Source organism: Hypanus sabinus, unplaced genomic scaffold (assembly GCF_030144855.1).
Source record: "Hypanus sabinus isolate sHypSab1 unplaced genomic scaffold, sHypSab1.hap1 scaffold_192, whole genome shotgun sequence".
In the NCBI taxonomy this organism is placed as follows: Eukaryota; Metazoa; Chordata; class Chondrichthyes; order Myliobatiformes; family Dasyatidae; genus Hypanus; species Hypanus sabinus.
This window is the reverse complement of record NW_026780014.1, coordinates 638,903-656,607: the sequence shown is the minus strand read 5'-3', so window position 1 is coordinate 656,607 and position 17,705 is coordinate 638,903. Positions and strand designations below refer to the sequence as shown.

The following is a 17,705-nucleotide window of genomic DNA, read 5'->3' as shown; positions in this document are numbered from 1 at the left end:
TGCTATGTTGAAATTGACAATGAGGAGGGCACAGTTGCAGAGGGTAATAGCTGAACATTATGTTTCTGAGAGTGTGTTTAAAGTGGAGGAGTTGGAGGTGTTTCCTGAAAGTAAATCTAGTGAGCTTGAGCTCCAGTACGAGTGAGAAAAATTAAAGATGGAGGCTGCGGAAAGGCAGAGGCAGTTTGAGGCTATCGAGGCAGAAAATCAGAGAGGAGGCAGAAAAACAGAGGGAGGAAGCAGAAGGACAGAGGCTATTCGAGCTGGAAAAGATACAGTGGTTGCAGCAAAGGGGTCTAGCGTTAGACTCTGGTGATGAGTTTGAGGCCAGTCAGGAAATTAAATTGGTACCTCCATTTGATGAGACAGAGGTTGATAAATACTTACAGCATTTTGAGAAGGTTGCTTAGAATTTAAAGTGGCCAAAAGAGGGTTGGTTCTCTTACAAAGGGGGAGGCTTAGCAACTATTCTGCTTTGACAGTTGATGAAGCAGCTGATTGTGACATAGTGAAACAGGCTGTGCTCAAAGCTTACGAGTTGGTCCCAGAATCATACAGGCAAAAGTTTTGAAATTTGTGGAAATCTGTGAACCGGACATATGTAATTTGCTTATGAGAAGTCTGTGTGTTTTGATCGCTGGTGCACATATATGATGATGATGATAAGTATATGATGATTTTAATAGCTTGAAAGAGTTAGTTTTAATTGAAGAATTCAAAAGGTGTGCTCCTGACGACATAAAGACATATTTAGATGAAAAGGATACTGCCAATTTGCAGGAGTCTGATAGAATAGCAGATGAGTTTGCTTTTACTCATAAGGTTAAGATTATCCCAAATAAGAGCTTCCAAAAGAGTGCCAGAGATCACCAGGGTAAACCAGAAATTACAGCTGGGACTAGTGACAAGAGTAAGGATGAAGGGAAGCAGCTGAAAGAGAAATATTCTGGTCTTGCTCGTTACTATTGTAAGAAAACTGGTCATGTGATGGCTAATTGTTCTATCCTGAATAAGAAAAATGAAAAGAAGCCAGTCCCAAATGCCGGTGTTCAGTTTGTTGACGCACCTATAAACCCACAGGGTTCTGAACATTCTGTTGAGGCTCAGTTATGGACTGAGAACTCTGACTGAATTAAGAAGGCTTTTGATCATTTTATGTCAAATGGGTTTGTATTAGTAAAGGAAGGGTCAACCCAACTACCAAAAATTCTTCGAGTTACTGGGGATTCTCAGTCACTTATATTAGACAGCGTTCTAAAGTTTGGTGATGAGACGAACACTGATGAAGTAAATCTTATTAAAGGCTTTGGGGGTAGCATGGTTTCTGTGCCATTGTACAAGGTAAATTTACTGTCAGGGTTGCTTTTGGGACCTGTTAAAATTGGATTATACTCCATTTTACCATTGGAAGATGTTAGTTTGCTGTTAAGGAATGACCTAAAATTGTTCCTGCAGCGCTGTTGACAACTAAGACAACCACTGACGACCCACAGATGGATTTTAACATTTATCCTTCCTGCGCAGGAACTCAAAGTATGGCTAAAAGTATGCCGACGCAGACGAATCTGTGCAGCATGATTCTGATACCCATGATAGCCAAAATCGGGATTCAGGTTATGATGACTTGTCAGGGAATTTCTGCCTTCATTGTTTCAACAGGATTCAGTCGTAAGTCTGATGAGAAAGATTTATCCCTGTCTAGGAAGGAGTTTATAGCAGAACAGAACCGAGACCCTGAGATTGAAGCTTTAAAAGAAACAGCCCTCTCAGATGATGAGATTAAGAATGTGCCAGTAGGGTATTATCTCATGATGAAGTGTCAATGAGGAAGTGGAGGCCACCTGCTATACCAGCGAGTGAGGAATGGGAAATTGTTCACCAAGTTGTAGTTCCTAAAGTTATATGGCTGAAATTTTAACTTTGGCCCACAGTATGCCATTAGGTCGACATTTTGGAGTGAATAAAACTGTAAACAGTTATGTAATAATTCTACTGGCCTAATTTGAGGAAAGATGTTGTGACCTTTTGCAGAAGCTGTCGCACTTGTCAAGTTGTGGGTAAACCGAATCAGGTCACCCCAGTGGCCCCACTCTGCCCTATAACTGCATTCGGTGAACCCTTTTTAAAATTTATAGTGAGGGGAACCTTGTCCTTGTTAAAGGAACAGTGGATTGATGGGGATGTACATGTTAACTTGTTAGACTCTGTTTAGAAGTTCAAGAATAAACTACACCAAGTCTGTAGTCTAGTGAGACAAAACTTAAAGATCTCTCAAAACAAAATGAAGTGTTGGTTTGATAAGTGGGCTTGAGAAAGAAAATATCAGGTGGGAGATAAGGTGCTTGAAATAGTCTCTCAAATTAATGATCTGAATAATGCTATTAAAACACCCGACCAACGTAAACTAACACAGGTGGTACACATAAATATAATGAAGCCATATTTTGACAAGCAGGCACCGTCTGTGAGTGTTGTTGTCAAAACATATTGAGAATGAAACAATCGACTCGTCTGAGAATTTTCACAAGCCAAACATGGTCCCAGTTAGGCTAATGAACTCGGTTGTTCCAGAAAACATTGCTAACGAGTTGGCTCATCTGCAGCCAAAGCAACAACAACAGCTGAAGGAAGTAATCCTGATGTTTAAAGATTTATTTCACGATGTTCCCAAGCAAACCACAGTCGCAGTACACGATGTAGATATTGGTCAAGCCAAACCGATTAAACAACACCCATATTGCATGAACGTCGAAAAGTGTAAATTGGCTGAGCAAGGAATTTAATATATGATGAAAATGGTATTATTAGTCCTTTGGCATCAGATTGGAGCTCACCCTGCGTTATTGTGCCTTAACCTGATGGTGGTGTTAGATTTTGCACTGATTATGGGAAGGTAAATGCAGTAACAAAAACAGAATCCTCTCCTATCCCTAGGGAGGATGATTGCATCAATAAGTCTGGAAAAGCTAAATTTCTTACAAAGATTGATCTGTTGAAAGGGTATTGGTGTGATCCATTGACGGACAGAGGTAGAGAAATTTCTGCATTTGTGACACCTTCTGGGTTGTATGAATACAATGTTTTCTCTTTTGGAAGGAAAAATGGTCCAGGATCATTCCAGAGAATGATTGATTCTGTAATTCGAGGGTTAGAACACACAGATGCCTATATTGATGACTTAGCCACAGGGAGTGACACTTGGGAAAAGCATATCTCTGCAGTAGAGAAGCCGTTTGACAGGCTTTCTCAGGACGACCTTACAGTTAGCTAAGAGTGAATTTGGCCATGCCACTGTGACCTGTCTTGGCTATGTTGTTGGTCAAAGCAAGTTGGCTCCTGTTCGGGCAAAAGTCCAGGCAATTTCTCAAGTTCCTATTCTGACTGATAAGAAGGCTCTTAGAAGGTTTCTGGGAATGGATGGATATTTTCGTAAGAACTTTGCTGCTATCGCTCTTGCTCTGACCAATCTCCTGAAGAAGCGTGAAAAGTATGTTTGGACCGAACCTTGTCAGGAGGTATTTGATCGATTGAAAGTTATTATTTGAGGTTAGGCCAATCAATGTAGTGCTGTCAGCCAATTTCATTAGCAGGTTGAAGGTGTGGGTGGCAACACAAGTCATGGGTGCACAGAGAGTAAAGGAGAGGGCCAAAGAGACAACACTGTGGGGTATGTGTCCTGAGGGTCAGAGAGACAGGAGATGGAGCCCACTCTTACCACCTGCCGGCGATCTGACAGGAAGTCCAGGATCCAGCGACACAAGGCAGGGTGAAGGCCGATGTCTCTGAGCTTCTTGTCGATACTTCACGCCTTTGTATGGCTACTGCTCTGCCCATGACTGCAAGGAACTGCAGAGAACTTTGGAGAGCAGAGAACATCAGAGAAACAAGCTTCCCCTCCATGGACTCTCCGTACACTTCCTCTCCCTCAGAAAAGCAGGGCATGTACACAAAGAACCTCATAACCTGTACATTCTTCCTGCAAACCCGCTCCCACATCGGGGAAGAGATACAAAAGCCTTAAAGCGAACCACCCGGCTCAAGGACGGCTTCCTGTCTGCAGTAATAAGCCAAAAAAATGATAAAATGGACTCGACCTCACAATGTAACTCGACGTGACCCTGCACCATATGTCTATCTGCACTGCATTTTCTCTGCAGCCATAATGTTTGTTACAGTTATTGTTTTATCGTATATCAGCTAGATGTACCGTTGTAATGTATCGATCTGTGTGGATGGTACGTCAGGGAAGATTTTCACTGTCGTTCAGTACATGATGATAATAAACAAATTCCCCATTTTAATTGTGTGCAAATATTAGACAGACTGAGCTTTTGCTCTGGAACCACAGAAGGAAACTGAACTGTTGTCTTTCTGAGGAACGCAAATAAATAGAAAAGGCTTTAATCTCTCATTACGATCTGCGGTAAGTGGGATCAGGTGACTGGTGGTGGGTCTCCCATATCAATATCAGAATCAAGTTTAATAGCACCGGCATATGTCATGAAATTCGTTCAGAAGTAGAACCTAATTTTTGACCATAGATTTTAACAATTGTGATTTAATATAAGAATATAACTATCACATTGTTAAATTATATAAATAGTACAAAATGAAAAAAAGATGTAATAAACTATTTTAATTGTGTGAAACTATTTGACTGACTGGGTTGTTGCTTTGGAAGTAGTGGAGTGAAGCTTAACTGAACTGCACACATTTATGAGAAGCTCAGATAATTATAAAAAGCTAAATTCTCACATAAGTGGGTCAGACACCCAGAAACATCGGCAGCACTTCAGCAGGTAAAAACAGTGGAATGAAACATGCTGAAAATATTGCCGAAAAAAAAAACATATTGTCCACCACAACGAGAGGACGTGACAGATCCGGATCTCACTGCCTTGTCTGAACGGGGAAAGATGAAGCTCCATGTATAGGTAGAGCAGTGACCCGCAGATGCTGCAGATCTGCAGAGAAACGTGAACAGGAAACGGGATCACGTGGCCGCTTTGGTCTCTTACCCCCAGACAGATGTCCGTTTACCCACTACTCTGTGGAAAGAAGCAAACTTGCCGCTCACATCTCCACTCACCTTAAATGTATTAGACATTTCAACCCCCAGGAAAAATATATCGTCTGTCCACTCGATCTATTCCTCTCGTAATCTTATAAACGTCCATCCAGTCTCACCCCAGCCTGCGCCGCTCTGGAGAAAACAACACAAGTTTGTCCAGCCTCTCGTTATAGCTCATGTCCTCTAATCCAGGCAGTGTCCCGGTAAACCTCTTCTGTGCCCTCTCCAAAGCCCCGACATCCTTCCGAGAATCGGGGCGACCAGAACAGTATGAAACACTCCAGATGTGGTCTAACGAGTTCTATAAAACTGTGTTCCAAACTGTGGCGTTTTAGAAACGAACCAGCAGCAATAGAGTTCACAGTGGAGTCTGGTTTTGATGTTAAAACCATTATCTTTAGTAGTATCGACTTATAATATAGTAACTTAACGAAATGAAGGGAAGTTAACAGTGTTATGTGTATATGTGTGTAAATATATCTCCCAGACTATCGAGACTGAGGGAACAAAGCTTAGAGTCTTGAGATGGTAAAGTAGGAAAGTTCAGTAATCCACGGAATAAATGATGGGAGAGAGATATTTGTAATCCAGGGTGAAACCAACCGCCGTCGAAGTTCTTATCCGCTGAATCCGTCCACAGACGAGTTACCGTCTTCCAGGGGATACCACACAACATACCCAGGCAAGGGTTAACACAAGATATTCCAAAACCCACTCCTATGGATTATACGAAGTGACAGCCACACATATTCGTTGTGTTTCCGTGTACCGATGATCAACCCACTCTTGTGGGCATAGGAGAGTTCCAAGCCTCAGCTGCGACTAACTGAAGCGATCAGCTTTTCCTCTCTCTCTCTCTCTCTCTTTAGACTGGCCGACTGCCTGTCTGCAGATCGCTCTCTCTCTTATGGTTCAGTCCACAGTCAGCGCTGTCAGCCTGTGACTGACGTCATAGTCCCGCCTCCTCACGCCGGCGCTCTTAAAGAAACAGTCACAATACGACCGCAGGCTCGTAACAGCCGCAACACAACTTCCCGACTTTTGAACTCAGTGCTTCAACTAATAAGGACAACCATGTCATTTGCCTTCTTATCCACCCGATCAATCTGTGCAGTTTCTTTCAGGGAGCGATGAACTTGGAGTCTAAGATCCCTCTGATCATCGACAATGTTCAGGGTTTTGCATTCAACAGTGTACTGTCGCATACATTCGACCTACCGAGCTGCCAAGATGATCATCACTAATCAAATCTCACTGAGATTTCTCAGGTCCTGTTGAATTTATTGCCAAGTGCTCAAGTACGGGAAGGTACAGGGACAGAGAAACACTGACTTGTTGCAGCATCACAGGCAAGTACATTCAGAAAATACGCGGAACAGAAGTTATACGATTCTCTGTCAGTAACAATCTGTAAATATGTTTTATGTCATTAACGATATTTAAAATACATTGTGTCATGATCAATACTAAAATGTGCATTTGTGTCAATAACAGACTTGGAAATGTTGAATTTGTTCCCTGTCTCCATTCCTCCTGTAATCCACAACCAGCTCCTTTGTTTTCGTTACAATGAGGGAGAGGTTGTTTTCTTGACATGACTATGTCGGGGTGATGACTTCTTCTCTGTCGGCTGCCTCGTTATTATTTGGGATCCGGCGGATCAATGTACTGTGGTCAGCAAATCTAATTAGCAGATTGGAACCAGCCACTGCAGCCCCACGTTGCACTATGTACTGATTGCAAAGCTACGAAATTGCATGTGAATGGCCTCCCCTCCCCCAACTCCACTCTTTCTGCGTCACCAGCAGACTGGGACATCTCACATGTCGCTGCCTCCGCCAGGACGTTAACCTGTGAACAACTGTGGTCAGGGACTGATCTCTGAGGAACTCCAAACGCTACCTCCTTCCAGTCTGAAAACGACCCACTCATCCAGACACACACTACCGGCAGTTTATCGATCTCCAACGAAAAAGCCTAATCACCTACTCCTGAGGGTCAATACCATTGCTGACTCTGAGTTCACCACCGTCAAATGCCGGGAGGGACATAATAATCAGAAAGTCTCTAGTCACAGCCGTGTAAATAAAATGTGATCTCAGTGGGTGTGTGGCGCATGCTCAGAATGCGAAGGAGACAGACAAACTGAGCCAAGTCACAGACTGATGAAGGGGAGGAATGATCCATTTTGACACAGAGAGGGAAGCGGAGAGTTTGATGTTCTGCCTGATGCCGGAACTGTGGCCAGTTAGAAGATGAAGTCTTGTTCCTCCAACTTGTTTTGAACTGTGAAAATGTTTTATTTATCAGAAGGCACCATGGAGACTAAAGTTATTTGAGTTGAAATGATGTCCTTCACCCACCGACGTGCTTTGTAAACTTTTAACAGTGTAGAAAAGGCAAAGGACTTGTCTATGGGACTCACAAACAGAACAGCTCGTTAGTTCCGCTGTATCTGTCAGTTCACCAGCGCTTGAATGCCTCCGGTCCTTGAATGTGGAGGCGGAGATGCTGGAGAAGACAGCGCCTCACTCGCGACAAGGAGAGCCCGGGCACGTGTCCATGTACGTGATCTGATTGGATACATCGCCATGACGTTCAGAGCACTGTGACGTCATTCACTGGCTCTCATTTTGGAAGGGATTCAGTCGGCCATCGCAGATACACCGACAGCTTCGCTCTGGGAAGCGGCCGTTCACCTGCTCATTGTGTGTGAAGAGACTCATTCAGTTAACCCACCTTGTGATGCTCCGGTGAGTTCACAATCAATAGAGGCCACATTTCTGTCCGGAGTGAGCATAGAGTTTTCCTCAGTCATCCCAGCTGCTGTAACACCAGCAACTTCACAAATCAGCTCCGTGTTAAATGTTTCACCATCACGGTGACTGAAGGCAGCTGCAGGTTCATGAGGGACTGTTACTGTCAGATTCTGCAGTTCTTGCGGCTGCTCATCGCACCCAGGACTGAACCCTGGTCCCTGAGCATTGGAGGAGTCTGTTCTGCTGATGTTAGTCTTAATCTAGACTGGCTTTTAATATTGTGGATCTGTGAAAGATAAATCAGTTCTGTATCAAATCCCCTGTCTCAGGTACTTACTATCTGTACCACTCTCACACTGTACACTAAGAGAGGCCACTCAGCCCATCTGGTCCCTGCCCAAGTTTCTGTTTCATATCAGTATATGCCGTTCCCCTCTCACTCTCCCTGAGATTACAGGTTGCAACTAGTTACCACTCTGTGGGATAGGAGATTTCCCTTGAATTTCATAAAATCACAGAAATCTATAACATATAACCGATGCTTTGGCCCAGAATGTTGTGCCGACCATGTAACTTACTCTAGAAAATGCTTAGAATTACCCTACTGCATTGGCACCCATTTTCCTAAGCTCCATGTACCTATCTAAGAGTCTCTTAAAAGACCCTATTGTATCCGCCTCTACCACCGTCGCTGGCAGTGCATTCCACACAGACATCAGTCTGCTTAAAAAGAAATTAGCTCTGACATCTCCTCCGTACCTACTTCCAGGCAGCTTAAACCGATTCCCCCTCGTGTTAGCCGTTTCAGCCCTGGGAAAAAGCCTCTGACTATCCACACGACCAATGCCTCTCATCATCTTATACACCTGCATGAATTCCCTGCATGATTTTCTCCGGGCTGAACAAGACGATGAGCTCACGGTGGTTGTGACGTTCTTCAGGGCTCCGGACGAAGTTGGTTAAACTCCTTCTTCTCCGCTCTTTTCAACGTTTTGGGCCATTCTCACCAATTTTAAAGGACTGTGCCTCAGACAGCTGGGTTGTTGCAATTGTTACGTACCAGCAGCAATAGATCACTAACGGAGTCTGGTTTCGATGTGAAAACCACTATGTTTATTAGTTTCCACTCCAAATATAAAAGATTAAAGGAAATAAACAGAAGTTAACAGTGTTATGCGTATATATAGCTCCCACAATATCAAGCTTGGGAAACAATGCTTAAAGTCTTCAGATGGGAAAGTGGAAAAGTTCAGTAATCCACGGAAAATGTGAGTGAGAGGAGAGACTTGTAAATCCACACGAAAATGTAGAGAGAAGGCAATTACGAAGAATTTCACACACATTCCACGCTGGGTAAACGAAATAACAGTCGCCGAAGATCTTATCCGTCGATTAGTTCCGAAATCCACTTAGAAATATCACCAGGTGACAGTCACAGGAATATCGTCTTCAAGTGGCTACCACAGAACACCCCGATTCCGGGTAAGGGACAACAAAAGTGATACCACAGGATACTCCAGCAAATCCACACTTATGGATGACGCGAAGTGACAGTCACACATCCGTTGTGCACTGCGTGCCGATGATCAGATTAACCCAGCCTTTTGGGCATGGAACAGTTGTAGCCTATAGCAGTCACACGCTGAAGTGGCAAGCTGAATTTCCAACAGCTTTTCTTTTTCTCTCTCTCTCTCTCTCTCTCTCTCTCTCTCTCTCTCTCTCTCTCTCTCTCTCTCTCTCTCGCTCTCTCGCTCTCTCGCTCTCTCGCTCTCTCGCTCTCTCGCTCTCTCGCTCTCGCTCTCGCTCTCTCTCTCTCTCTCTCTCTCTCTCTCTCTCGTTGCCGCAGTGTGTGACTGACGTCACAGTCCCTCCTCACTCAGGCAGTTAAAACGACACTCACAGTGAACGAAACTGCGGTCTCGCAACACAATGCCCCTCTAAATTGTGACAGCAGACTCGCGGGTGAAACTTCGATGGAGCAAAATCAAAAACCAAATTGTTGCCAGCCTGAGTCAGGGGCTCCAGAGAGAGATGGGGTCTCGAGTTTACGAGGAGGAGGAGGAGGAATCAGACCAGCTGGATATGGTTACAAAAGTAACATTTGGAAACTGATTGACCGGAAAAATTGGTGGTTAATTTCTGGAAAATACTGCTGGAAATCAACAAATCAGGCAGCAAGTGTAGAGAGGAAATAAATAGACAACCTTTAGACCGAGCCTCTTCAGCATGCCTACACTGTGGACTCCGCTGCTTAGTTGCTGCCTGAACTGCAGAGTTCCTCCAGAATTTTGTGTGTGTGCGTCTCTGTATTTCCAGCAACTGCAGAATATCCTGTGTTTTATACCTGCGTTTTACTTTGGCATTAGCTACAAGTTGAAATTGAGTATATTGTTTCTGGAAGCCGCTTTCTGCGTTAAAACAGCTGCAGATTTCTCTATACACACACGAAAAAAACTGAGGTATGGACATTGATCCGCTGCTTGCAGAAATCTTTAATGGCACCCACATTATCCAAAAGGTCCTGCGTTTATAAATTTTGACCAGCTTTGAAACACCGATGAAATGCGCAGGCGTCAGGGCTGTGACGTCTCCGAATATCACGCATGCGCACAGTACACAGAAGGCCCTGCGGGTAAGAGCGATTGTTAGTCTTTCTATCTTAAACACCAATTTCAGGGCAATTCCTGTGAACTTCGAAAACCCTGACCCGCAATCGCAGGACAGCCCTGACCTCTTCCCTCTCTTTCAGCCCCACGATCCGTACACGGGCCCCGCGGAGCTTCCGGCTCTTGAGGGAATGGGAAACGATGGATTCTCAGACAGAGCTGAGCTCCAGCTATCTAAATGCAAGGATTAGGAACTCGGAGAAAGGGAACAAAATCTTTTACATCAGCAGTTGAGAAAATCACCTTTGTTCTACCTCCAATCACTAACAAGAGAAAATCTGCAGATGCTGGAAATCCAAGCAACACATACACAATACCGGCGGAATTCAGCATTAGTACTCTTTTCCATAGATGCTGCCTGGCCTGCTGATTTCCTCCAGCATTTTGTGTGTGTTGCTTGTTCCTCCTCCTTTTGTTCAGGACTTTTCAACCCGTGACGACATGTTTTGTCCCTTTCTCTCTGGGTACATAATTATATCAAACACCTTTGCCCTGGGAAACAAGCAACTTTCACATCACAAATGTGCCAGACTCCAGTGAGACAGACTACTGCCCTTCCCTTCATATTCATTGGCATTGCCATCACTGAGTTCACCACCGTCAGTCATTGGGGGAGGGTTCAGGGGGAATATTTATGTAGAGTACAGAAGCTAGTGATGCCTGTTTGCATTTTGGTGATGCAAAAGTTGGTGGAGAATTTACAAGTGGGAAGCAGTGGAGTGATATTTTAGAAATCTGTCTTTTTAAAGTGTAATTTAGCTAGCAAACCACATATGGACAATGTGCAAAAGCTTTGGTGAGAAAATCCTTCATTAGCCGTTACAGGCCTGCTACATAGGTTGTGTGAGAGTGCAGATGAACTGGATGGAACCCAGAGGAGATCAAAGTTCCTATTGACAGTGAAAATGAATACATCTGAATCTGATTAAAATACACTGTGCACATGTCACTGGCTAAAAAGGCACAATACAAGCTTTACATGCACACTGGTCATTACAAATTAGAGGGGCATTGGCGGGAAGGTGGGGAGACCTCCAGTGTCCCTGATGCCCTCACCTACATGATGTGCTTCCAGCTGCAGCTTATAGCCCTGAACTTTGGTTCTTGAAATGGATGAATTCCGGATCATCCAGGAGTTGGAGGAGGTGATAGATATGACATGAAGTGAGATGAGTTACACCCAAGGTGCAAGACACAGGAAACTGGGTGAGAGTCAGGAAGGGGAATGAGGTTAAATAGCCATCGCCAAGTACTCTTGTTGCTATCCCACACAACAACAGGTGGACCACTTTAGAAACTGTTGGGGGGGAATTGCCTGGCAGAGGAAAGTCAAAGGGGTGCTAGGGGATTGGTTAGTTAGGGGAACAGGACAATAGGGGACTAATATCCTAGCAGTAAAGATTGCTAATGTTGGGGGTGGGGGAGGTGATGTGGTTAAAATAAGTTGTAGGGGGAATGGGAGCCAGAATGACAGAACAGATACTGGAGAGGGTGAATTGAATTGACTTTATTGAATACATACTTCATAAACATGAGTAGAAAACTTTACGGTACCTCTCCATCTAAATGTGCAAAATGTAATTTACAGTAATTTATAATAGATAGTGTGTACAGAGGACAGTCAATATAACATCGAAATGCAATTGTATCAGCATGAACTAATCAGTCTGATGGCCTGGTGGAAGATGATGTCCCAGAGCCTGTTGCTCCTTTTGCTGTGGTACCATTTCCTGGATGGTGGCAGCAGGAACAGTTTGTGGTTGTGGTGAATTTGGTCCCCGATATCCTTTGGGCCCTTTTTACACACCTGTCTGTGTAAGTGTACTGAATAGTGGGAAGTTCACATCTACTGATGAGCTGGGCTGTCCGCACCACTCTCTGCAGTTTCCTGCGATTAAGAGAAGTACAGTTCCCATACCAGGCAGCGATGCAGCCAGTCACAATGCTCTCAATTGTGTCCCTGTAGAAATTCCTCAGTGGCCCCATCTCTAAGTTCTAAATACTGTCTGAGGTGAAAGCTGTGCTGCTGTGCTCTTTTCACAACACAGCCGGTACGTACACACCATGTGAGATGTTTGGTGATGTTTACAGACTGGAGATGGCAGAAATGCCCTATTATTATAGAGACAGGAAGAGCATCAGAGAATTTAATGGTCATTCCAGATACCAGCACTGTGCCAAGGTACAAGATTATTTCTCTCTCCAACTTGAGTTGAACTTTCCTGTGATGTCAGATCACACCTTGACAACTCAAGTGATTTCATCTGAAATGTTGTCCTTCACCCATTGATGGATTTTGTAAATCTTTTCACAGGTTAAAAATGACAAGGAATTTGTCTACGGGAATCTCAAACACAACATGCCAGTTTTGCTGTCTCTGTCCAGATATTTAAGAGAGGAGCAAGGGATTCACTCAATCATCCTTCCTGCTCAGACTGTGGGGAAGGATTCACTCAATCATCTGACCGACTGGTGTGCCCGTCATTTGCTGGGACACTGGGAATTGATTTAGTCAGTCATTTCAACTGAAGGTACATCAGCAAGTTCACACTGGGCAAGGCCATTCATCTGTTCTGTGGTTGAGAAGGCATTCAGTTGGTCATACCACCTGTGGATACACTGGTCAGTTCTCTCTATGCAGAGGCTTGACATCTGCTGAATTTTTGGGGAAGGATTCACTCGGTCATCTGACCTAATGGCTCACCAGCGAGTTCACACTAGGGAGCGGCCGTTCACCTGCTCAGTCTGTGGGAAGGGATTCACTAAATCATCCCACCTGCTGAGACACCAGTCAGTTCACACTGGAGAGAGGCCGTTCACCTGCTCAGACTGTGGTAAGGGGTACATTTGCTCATCCCAACTGAAGGTACATCAGCGAGTTCACACCGGGGAGAGGCCGTTCACCTGCTCAGACTGTGGGAAGGGATTCACTCAGTCATCCGACCTACTGGCACACCAGTCAGTTCATACTGGAGAGAGGCGATTCACCTGCTCAGAGTGTGGGAAGGGATTCACTTGCTCATCTCACCTATTGAGACACCAGTCAGTTCACACTGGAGAGAGGCCATTCACTTGCTTAGACTGTGGGAAGGGATTCACTTGTTCATCTCATCTACTGAGACACCAGTCAGTTCACACTGGAGAGCGCCCGTTCACCTGCTCAGACTGTGGGAAGGGGTTCACTTGCTCATCCGAGCTGAAGGTACATCAGCGAGTTCACACTGGGGAGAGGCCATTCACCTGTTCAAACTGCGGGAAGGCATTCAATCAGTCATCTGAACTGAAGGTACATCAGCGAATTCACACTGGTGAGAGGCCATTCACCTGTTCAGACTGTGGGAAGGGATTCACTTGCTCATCCCAACTGAAGGTACATGAGCGAGTTCACACTGGGGAGAGGCCATTCACCTGCTCTGATTGTGGGAAGGGATTCACTTTCTCATACAAACTGAAGGTACATCAGCGAGGTCACACTGGGGAGCGGCCGTTCATCTGCTCAGACTGTGGGAAGGGATTCACTTGCTCATCCCGACTGAAGGTACATCAGCGAATTCACACTGGGGAGAGGCCGTTCACCTGCTCAGAGTGTGGGAAGGGATTCACTCAGTCATCTGAACTGAAGGTACATCAGCGAGTTCACACTGGAGAGAGGCCGTTCACCTGCTCAGTGTGTGGGAAGGGATTCACTCAATCATTTAAACTGAAGGTACATCAGAGAGTTCACACTGGAGAAAGGCCATTCACTTGCTCAGACTGTGGGAAGGGATTCACTCAGTCATCCATCCTAATGGCTCACCAGCAAGCTCACAGTGGGGAGCAGCCGTTCACCTGCTCAGACTGTGGAAAGGGATTCACTCGGTCATCCCAACTGAAGGTACATCAGAGAGTTCACACTGGGGAGAGGCGGTTCACCTGTTCAACTATGGGAAGGGATGCACTCAGTCATCCATCCTAATGGCACGCCAACGAGTTCACAGTGGGGAGCGGCCGTTCACCTGCTAAAACTGCAGGAAGGGATTCAATCAGTCATCTGAACTGAAGGTACATCAGCGAGTTCACACTGGGGAGTGGCCGTTCACCTGCTCAGACTGTGGAAAGGGATTCACTCGATCATCTGAACTGAAGGTACATCAGTGAGTTCACACTGGGGAGAGGCCGTTCACATGCTCAGACTGTGGAAAGGGATTCACTCGATCATCTGAACTGAAGGTACATCAGCGAGTTCACACTGGGGAGAGGCCGTTCACATGTGCAGTGTATGGGAAGGGATTCACTCAGTCATATAAACTGAAGGTACATCAGAGAGTTCACACTGGAGAGAGGCCATTCACCTGCTCAGACTGTGGGAAGGGATTCACTCAGTCATCCATCTTAATAGCACACCATCGAGTTCACAGTGGGGAGAGGCCGTTCACCTGCTGCGAATGTGGGAATGTATTCACTCAGTCATCTAAGCTCATGTAACTCTCGCTTCAGCTAGCAGCTTAAAATACGGGGTGATAGCCCCCAACTCAGCCCGGTCAAACTTAAGAAATCTCGTTTGGGTGGATGCTGCTTGAGGTGTCCCCGTTACAAATTAGTATGCTGAAATAACAAACAGTAAACAATATGTGATTAAATGATTGAGCTTTATAATTCTTACTTTGACCATTGCATTAGTAAGGAAAATTAAAAAAAAGAAAAAGTGCTCTCTCTCTCCATTTGCATCTTCTCACGTCTCCCTGGCAAAAGACCGTGGTAATATCACTTCCAGACTCACAAGAAAGAACATTTCTGTCATTGGACAGCCCAGCACTCCAAAACCCTGTTATCTCTAGTTGTAACCTAAACATTGCTGCTGCAGAGAAACCACTACCTCAGCAGTGAAACATTACAGAGAGGCCATTACATCAGCAGTGAAACCTTAGAGCATGTTATACTTGTGACACACTACCGGGTTCACACTGGGGAGAAAGTTTCAATAGGCTGCATGCTGGATATTTGTCCATCACAATTGCTGAATGCAATTTCGAGACTGTCTGTCGGTGCTGAACTCTGCAATTATTGCTGCTGCTCACCACACCCAGTCCTGCACCCTGGTCACTAAGCATGGGAGGAGTTTCTTCTGCTGCACATTCACCTTTAATGGAACTGGAGTTTAATATTCTGGGTCTAAGACAAATAAATATTTTGAATTCTGTCTTCAGTATTTAGGTTTCACACAACTAGTGTACAGTAGAGAGTCAACTCAAGCCAGCTGGACCCTGCCAGTGATTCAGTTCCATGACATTCCTTTTTAATCCTCCCCTGTTGTTCATATCTCACTCTCCCTGGGTGGTGAGATCCACCACTGGATCCATTGTCCAGTGGTGATGGATTCCAAACAAAAACCTCTCTGTGGTGAAGAGGATTCCTTTGAGTTTTCTGCAGAGTGAAGATGTCGAGGAGAAGGGAATCAGCAGCAGGGCATGGCAACGAATGACAGAGTAGTTACATTCGGAAGCTGATTGACACAAGAAAATCTTTTGTTTGTCTGACTGATGACAAACTATACCCATGGTGAGCTGCTCCACTGGTTGAGGAACTTGTGTGCATTGGGAAATGCTTTATTTATTGAGGGAGTTGTTTCTGCTTGTTTTTCCTGTAATTTTATATCCGGATGGTTATTACGGACTGTTCCATCTGAAATAATGTATTGATTAACGTATAGTTTTGTCACCATCTCGTCTTCTTAGATCGGTGGGATATCTCCCATGGAGGGTCATACTCATTCCACTGGTTAATGTTTTCTTCCAGAGTGATAATTCATTTTTCTGAGTTGGCCTCTCATTTAAGTTTTCTGTTCTGTATATCTTATCACGATTGCATATACACACATGGAATGCTGAATCCAGTTCATTTTTGATTAAAAGTTTTATCTGACTGTTGTGTGATTTTTTTTTTAAATTTCATGTGTGTTATTTCTCTTCCTCCTTCTGTCCAAGGTAGTGTTAATCTAAGTGAGTGAGAGTGTAATTAGTATTTTCTAAAATTTTCTTAAGTTCTTTATCTTCTAAATTTTACTGTTTGAAATAGGACCAAGATATTTTTATTTTAAAAAAGTCGACATCGGTATTGATGAAAGTGTTTATTGCCTGTGTTGTATTTGTTAATTATTGAGCTCCGTTTGGTTGTTTTTTTTTAAAGCCTTGAACTAAATTTTGTCAAAGGTTTTCCCTATTTTACACAATTTTCTATTTTCTTAGCTTGTTGATATTCCAGATTCGTGGGTATCAAGAGTCCCGGTGAAGGGTCTTGGCCTGAAATGAAATCCATAGATGCTGCCTGACATGCTGAGCTCCTCCAGCACTTTGTGTGTAGATTTCTAGCATCTGCTGGTCCTCTTGTTCCCCAGATATTTATGTTTCTTGAAAGAACAAGCCAAGAGCACGCTGGTTGTGGGGTTGTGTGGCTCTGATGGTAAAATATTAAATAAAATCATTAGAAAGAAGTGGCATCAGGTTGGAACGTGTAGAACCTCTGTGGGTAGAATTAAGGAGCAGCAACTGTAAAAAAAAATCCCTGATGGGAATGGTATAGAGACCTGCAAACAGTAGTAAGTACGTGGTCCAAAAATTACAATGGAAGATGAAAAATGCGAGCAAAAAGGGCAGTGTTACAATAATCATGAGGGATTTTCATGCAGGTGATTAGGAAAATCAGGATGGTGTTGGTCTCAAGAGGAGGAATTCCTAGAATGCCTACAAGATGCTTTTTTAGAGCAGCTCGTGATTGAGCCCACTTGGGAATCAGCTATTCTGGATTGGATGTTGTAATAAACCGGAATTAATTAGGTCACAAGTTCAAAGAACCCTCAGGGGCAAGTGATCTTTATGTGATCAAATTCACCCCGACAGTGAAGGAGAAGCTAAAGTCAGATATGGAATAAAGAGAATTAGAGAGGTATGAGAGAAAAGTTGGTCAAAATTGATTTGAAAAGAACACGGGCAGGGATGAAAACAAATCAGCAATGGCTGGAATTTCTGGAAACAATTCAGAAGGCACAGGATATACACATCACAAAGAGGAAGTAGTATACTAAAGGTAAGGAGACAAAACCGTGGCTGATAAGAGAAACCGAAGACAATATAAAAACCAAAGAGAGGGCACAGAGCAAAAATTACTCTGAAATTAGAGGATTGGGAAGCTTTTAAAATCCGACTGAATGCAACTAAAATAATTAAGAAGGAA

General features: G+C 44.2%; 2 protein-coding genes across 3 annotated transcripts in view; one reads left to right on the top strand and one right to left on the bottom strand.

Moving 5' to 3' along the window:
• LOC132387492 (zinc finger protein 850-like) overlaps positions 1 to 17,705 on the bottom strand; it is a 65,223-nt gene that overhangs the window by 36,166 nt on the left and 11,352 nt on the right. The window lies entirely within an intron of this gene.
• On the top strand, positions 7,558 to 16,387 carry LOC132387491 (zinc finger protein 229-like). 2 transcript variants are annotated; one of them, XM_059959861.1, is made up of 2 exons: positions 7,558 to 7,824; positions 12,811 to 16,387. In XM_059959861.1, the coding sequence occupies exon 2, from the start codon at positions 13,192 to 13,194 to the stop codon at positions 14,449 to 14,451; it is 1,260 nt and encodes a 419-aa protein (XP_059815844.1). In that variant the 5' UTR covers positions 7,558 to 7,824; positions 12,811 to 13,191; the 3' UTR covers positions 14,452 to 16,387. The 2 variants fall into 2 exon arrangements, with proteins under 2 accessions (XP_059815844.1, XP_059815843.1); XM_059959860.1 differs by lacking the exon at positions 7,558 to 7,824 and adding an exon at positions 10,403 to 10,462.